Below are 6,263 nucleotides of genomic sequence, written 5' to 3' on the forward strand. Positions count from 1 at the left end.
CGAGGGTAGGGAAAGAGCGAGTGTGAGGCAGGGGTGAGCTGAGGGAGTGTTCGGGGTCTTCACCTAGCACTCGGGTGACATGGGCAGGTCGTGGGGACGTGGGCACGCTTTGACCGCATGGGGCACGCCATGGGCACAGGCGCGACAGTTGTAGGGGAGGGGATGGGTCTGACAATAGGGGTCGCGAGTCAGCGAGGGAACGCGCGGTGCTGACGAGGTGGTCCCACTGAGAAGAGAGGGAGAGGGCGAGCGAGCGTGGCGCCGATAGGTGGGGCCCGCTTGTCAGCGGATGCGGGCGGTTAATTGGGCTGGATGGGCCGAAAGGCCAAGGAGGGAGGAGGTTTGAGCTGCTTTCCTTTTCTTTTTTTGAAATTTCTAATGTCTTTTCTATTTTAATTTCTCTATGGTTTTCAAATCAAACTCAAACCAAATTTCAAATTCAAACCAATTCAAACATGTGCATCAAACAAAAGAATAATTTAGGCTCAGCATGATGCAACATTTCATGACTCACATAAGTTTTGACAAAATAAATAATTAAACCCTCGCCTAATTCACTTACTTTTAATCAAAAGGAAAAGAGAGAGAGAGACAAGAGGTAACCCCTGAATTTGGTTGGTATTTGGAGAAGAAATTTTATACCCTCAAATTCAGGGTGTTACACCGTCGAACATAATATAGCTGTCGGATGTCTGTCGTTTTACTGTTGTGCGTTACCAATGGATAGCATCTAATGGGCAATGCAAGGACGAGAGAAAAATTATAACTAGAGAGATGGGTCAGTCGATGGAGGGTCTAGAAGCATGCAAGCTCCTTGAGGCAACCCTTGGTGCTGCCCTTGGCGTTCGTGCATATAGCCATGGTCTTGTTGTTGGTGCCGCTATACTCGACGTTGACGTCATCCATGGTGACGCCGGTGCATGGGACCTTGGCAGTGCAGAGCAGGCTAACGGCCTCCGGGGTGGAGGAGGTGCCGGTGATGTTCTTGAAGGTGACATCCTTGACGGTGACCTTGGAGGCGCCGTTGGCAGTACACAACTTGTTGGGGCAGTACTTCATGTCGATGAAGATGGGGTTGGCTGAGTCCTCCATCTTGATATTCTCGTAGTGGATCTTGGAGACGGTGAGCACGGAGGCGGCGTCCTCGTACGCCTTGATGCGGACGCCGAACATCGTCTTCTTAAGAGTGCAATCCTTGACGTTGATGTCCGTGACGTCCTTCTCGTCCTTGTACCGCCCTAGGCTGCCGATGCTGATGCCGTGGCCAGGGCCGCAGGTCACGCCGGTGATGTTCACCTTGGAGGTCCCGGGGCCGATGGAGATGCAGTCGTCACCGACGCCAATGACGGTGTTGGTGATCGTGATCCCGGATGAGTCGCCCATGTGGATGCCATCCGTGTTGGGGCTGTCCCCGGGCGCCGTCACGGTCACGTCCTTGATCAGCATGTCCTTGCACCGGTACATGTTCATGTGGAAGAACTTGGAGTTGAGCAGCGTGACCCCGGACACCTCCCCGTTGTTCACGAAGTCCATCACCAGCGAGTTGGGAAGGATCTTGCAGTCGTACTTCTTGGTGCAGGAGTTCTTGCTCCACACGGCTGGGCCCTGCCCGTCAAGGTTTCCCTTGCCGGTGATGACCAGGTTATCCACACGTAGAATCTCGATCCAATTACCATGGTCCTTGTACTGGCTTAGGTCCGTGGTCGCCAGCAGATTGCCATCCACCTGGATGGTCACGTCGCCCTTGCAAGGGCCTGTGAAGTTGAGTTGTCCGACAAGGAAGTCACCCTTGGGTATGAGGATTGTCTGCTTCCCAGTGCCGCCGCACGCCGATGCCCATGCCTCCTGCACAGCCTTCGTGCTGTCTGTCTTGCCATTGCCGGAGGCGCCCAACTTGGTGATGTCGAAGGACCCACCAGGCCCGGACGCTTTCGCATCGATGCCCTTTGACTCTTCCTTCTCACCATGCACGATGCAGAAGAGGACCAGGAGGAACAAGGCTCTCATCGCATTGTTTGTGCACGCCATCTTGTCGTGATCGATGCTTTATTCGTGTCTCTTGTTGCCTGGGCACTAGGACCTATAAATACCATTGTTCTGCTGATAAAATTAGTGCGCTATATGTATGGCTTGGACACCATGCCTTTGCATCGCTATTTTTAGGGCAGACTTCTTGTCCTCAAACTCTTCATGCATTATTTGGACCCTTCAGAAGTAACCACTAACCACCGTGGAAAGCATAAATTAAATAACAAAAGAAAGAATGAACAATGCCAACATTTAAACTATACTCTACTATCTTATATATATCTTGGTATTACTAATTGAAGGTTCTAATAGAGCCTCTGGATTAATTTTCACTCTATTATTAATTCAGGACCCAATTGAGCCTTTATGTTAATTCTCATCAGACATGATAAAAAATTAAAAAATATCATAAATTCTTAGATTAATTAGAAATATCTGGCCATTAAACAAGAGACTCTAAATTATACATAACTATTAGATCCTGAAGGACCAAAAAAGTGATCAAATGGGGCGAATAGGTCTATGTTGAGCAACCTCTCGGCTTTGAAGATAGTGAGTACCCTAACCATGTTTATAAACTCTCAAAGGCGCTTTATGGGCTCAAGCAAGCCCCAACAGCATGGTATGAATGCCTAAGAGATTTTCTTATCACTAATGGCTTCAGAGTCAGTAAAGCCGATCCTACTCTCTTTACTAAAACCATTTCAAAAGTTTTGTTTGTATGCCAAATTTATGTTGATGATATTATATTTGGGTCTACTAACAAATCTACTTGTGAAGAGTTTAGTAGGATCATGATTCCGAAATTCGAGATGTCTATGATGGGGAAGTTGAAATATTTTCTAGGATTTCAAGTCAAGCAACTCCAAGATGGCACCTTCATCAGCCAAACAAAGTACATTCAAGACATACTCAACAAGTTTGGAATGAAGGATGCCAAGCCCATCAGGACACCCATGGGAACTAATGGGCATCTCGACCTCGACACGGGAGGTAAATCCGTAGACCAAAAGGTATACCGGTCGATGATAGGATCTTTACTCTATTTATGTGCATCTCGACCAGATAGTATGCTTTCTATATGCATGTGTGCAAGATTCCAAGCCGATCCTAAGGAAGTTCACCTTAGGGCCGTGAAAAGAATCATGAGATATTTAGTTTACACTCCTAAATTTGGTCTTTGGTACCCCAAGGGATCCACCTTTGATTTAATAGGATATTCAGATGCCAATTGGGCAGGGTGTAAAATTGATAGGAAGAGCACATCAGGGACTTGTCAGTTTCTAGGGAGATCCCTGGTGTCTTGGACTTCAAAGAAACAAAACTCAATAGCTCTTTCTACCGCCGAAGCCAAGTATATTGCCGCAGGACATTGTTGTGTGCAATTACTTTGGATGAGGCAAAACCTTAGGGACTATGGCTACAAATTGAGCAAAGTCCCTCTCCTATGTGACAATGAGAGTGCTATCTGCATGGCGGATAATCCCGTTGAACACAGCCGCACTAAGCACATAGACATTCGGTATCACTTTTTGAGGGATCACCAACAAAGGGGTGATATCGAGATTGCTTATGTTAGCACCAAAGAACAATTAGTCGATATCTTTACCAAACCATTAGATGATAAAACCTTTAGCAAACTTAGGAATGAGCTAAATATTCTTGATTCTCGAAACTTTGATTGAAACATTACACACATAGCTCATTTGTATACCTTTGATCATATCTCTTTCGTGGCTACGACTAATGTGTTTTCAAGTGTATTTCTATGCTAAGTCGTAGATTGAAAGGGAAATGGAGTCTTCGGCGAAGACAAGGCTTCCACTCCACTCTAACGGTATCGTTTATCCTTCGCCGTCACTCCGCATCACTGTCCAAATTTGGTATAATCTTTCACTCATATTTCATTTACCAATGGGGAGAAAGTATAAATGGCTCACAAAGTCTCCGTTTTTGGCGATTAATGCCAAAGGGGGAGAAATATTAAGCCCAAAGCAAAAGGACCGCACCACCACTTTTTGAAATTTTTTAAATTGGTATGTTTAATTTCAAATTGGTATGTTGATTTTCAATTGGTATATGTCACACCCGGTTTTTAGAAGGCAAACCGAATGCGAACCATGTACGTGCCAGGATCAGTTATTCACGTACACAGCAGTTACATAATATGGACATCATCACACAGTGCTCAAAATAGTATTAATAAGGGAAATAATAGTCGATTACATCATACGTCTGAGACGTCCATATAGTTCTTACAATAAATCAAAGTGCGGAAAAGAAACGTAGATAACGCGGCCTTCACAGGCAGCCGACTGGGGGTTGCCGCTAACCCACACCTAGAACTCGTCGTAATCTTGGAACTCCTGGAAGTCTCCTTCCACAGCTTCATCTTCGCCTGAGCAGTGGTTGCAATGCTGACAACCTGGGGGGGGTTTGGTGTGTAGAGCAAGGGTGAGTACACATCAACATACTCAGCAAGTATCCTGTTTGGCTGTAGTGGACTAGCTTTATGTGGGGATAAGTCAAGCAGTTGCTTTTAGTTGGTCAGGTTATTATTTACTAGTAGAAAGCCAGGTTTTAACATTAACCCAAGTTATTAGCCCATTGTATCCTTTCCAAACGGAAAGAATACCACTTACCAATACCATAATCATAACCGGAACCATCAATCTCATAACCACCTGTACCACAATATCTCTGATCAAGTATCACTAATCTCTGGAGCTCCCTTGGCCGCTCATAACCGCGAGCACGGCTGATATATCAGTTTCATAACACTCTGCAGAGGTTGTGCACTTTACCCACAAGCCGTGATTCCCTCTCTGGCCCGGGCTTGCAAGACCCTTATTCACTCCCGAGGTGAATGGCCAGGGATTCACTACGAAGCCTTTACAAAGATTCCCCGGGGCTGTAGCCACCCGTTAGGTTTCCTAAATGCACCGCACTCCTCCCCAAGGGGCGAACCCAAACTTGGCAGAGCGAGCCGCATACACCGAGCCCCATTGACGGCACGACGGCTAAGTGAACTACACCCCGGATCCTCTAATTATTCAGCTAAGGGCACCCCATTCCACCCTCATGGTTGCACTGTTTTCCCGGGCGGTCATCCATAGAACAGGTCCTTACGGAGAGGCACTCGAGAAACCGCTCGAGTCCCCTTGAAAACCACAAGTATAATCATAAAGAAGAACGGGAAAACAGCGTATCATAGATAATCACATCATGTTCATTGATTAGAGTTGAGCAATAGCATCAGACTAAGTAGTAATAATCCGACCCAAATAGGTAAACAAGGACATGGATAACAAAAGCTAGTCAATCCTTAGGTATAAAGGTGTAATGCGGGAGGTGAATTAAAGAATGAATAGGACATAGATAGGTCAAAGGACACTTGCCTCCACCAACCGACTGCTGCTCAGGGGCTTCTCCTGCGAATTCCTCGGGCTCTTCGACCGGATCGTTCTCTATGCGAGCGCAAACATACATACATACATCCACATATTTAATACAAAAGAACAGTACACCATACAAGATAACAAATAAAGCGAATATGCATCAAGTATGACATTCGATAACGCATTTGTTATGGTTAGAAAGAAACGGGAAAGGTCTCGCAGGGGGTTAAATCTTATGCACTAATGACACAATTGGTTTTTAACAAAATAATTCTGTTATATATATTTATATATACTAATGGAAACCTAATCACTTTTAGTTGATCAACATTGCACAGGGTAAACAATTAACTACGTGAATCAATAGCATAACGGAATTTTAAATTAAACTTCCTATTTTCCATAGCATGAACAGTGATTAGCCTACTTAAAATACAGTAATTATGATCACAGAAAGTAAATAAAATAAAATAAAAAAAAATAAAAAAAAAACAGAAGGGGGGGGGGGCGGTTGAACCGGCCCTAGGGCGGTTGAACCGGCCCTAGGCGGGGCGCGCAGGGGGCGGCCGAGCTGGCGAGGGCGGGGCGGCCGAACCGGCGGAGCGCAGGGGCGGCCGAACCGGCGGGGCAGGGGGCGGCGCAGGGGGCGGCCGAGCCGGCCGTGGGGCGGCCGAACCGGCGGGGCAGGGGGGGGCGGGGCGGCCGAGCCGGCCACGGCGGCTGGGCTGGGCGGCGGGCGGCCGGACCGGGCGGGCAGGGAGGCGGCCGAACCGGCCATGGGGAAAGGGGAGAGGGGATGGGGGAGGGAGGAGAGGGGGAGGGGGGAGCTCACCGGGG

At 47.2% G+C, this 6,263-nt stretch overlaps 1 protein-coding gene across 1 annotated transcript; it reads right to left on the reverse strand.

The window, feature by feature from the left end:
* Positions 1-491: 491 nt before the first annotated feature.
* On the reverse strand, positions 492-2,069 carry LOC118472227 (exopolygalacturonase). Its single transcript, XM_035960106.1, has one exon. The coding sequence runs from the start codon at positions 2,026-2,028 to the stop codon at positions 796-798; it is 1,233 nt and encodes a 410-aa protein (XP_035815999.1). The 5' UTR covers positions 2,029-2,069; the 3' UTR covers positions 492-795.
* Positions 2,070-6,263: the final 4,194 nt, after the last annotated feature.

The sequence above is a fragment of the Zea mays genome, chromosome 6 (genome assembly GCF_902167145.1).
Source record: "Zea mays cultivar B73 chromosome 6, Zm-B73-REFERENCE-NAM-5.0, whole genome shotgun sequence".
Classification (NCBI taxonomy): domain Eukaryota; kingdom Viridiplantae; phylum Streptophyta; class Magnoliopsida; order Poales; family Poaceae; genus Zea; species Zea mays.

What these genes read in the sequence shown, in the direction of transcription:
- LOC118472227 (XM_035960106.1), bottom strand. Translation starts at nt 2,028, where the DNA reads ATGGCGTGCACAAACAATGCGATGAGAGCCTTGTTCCTCCTGGTCCTC.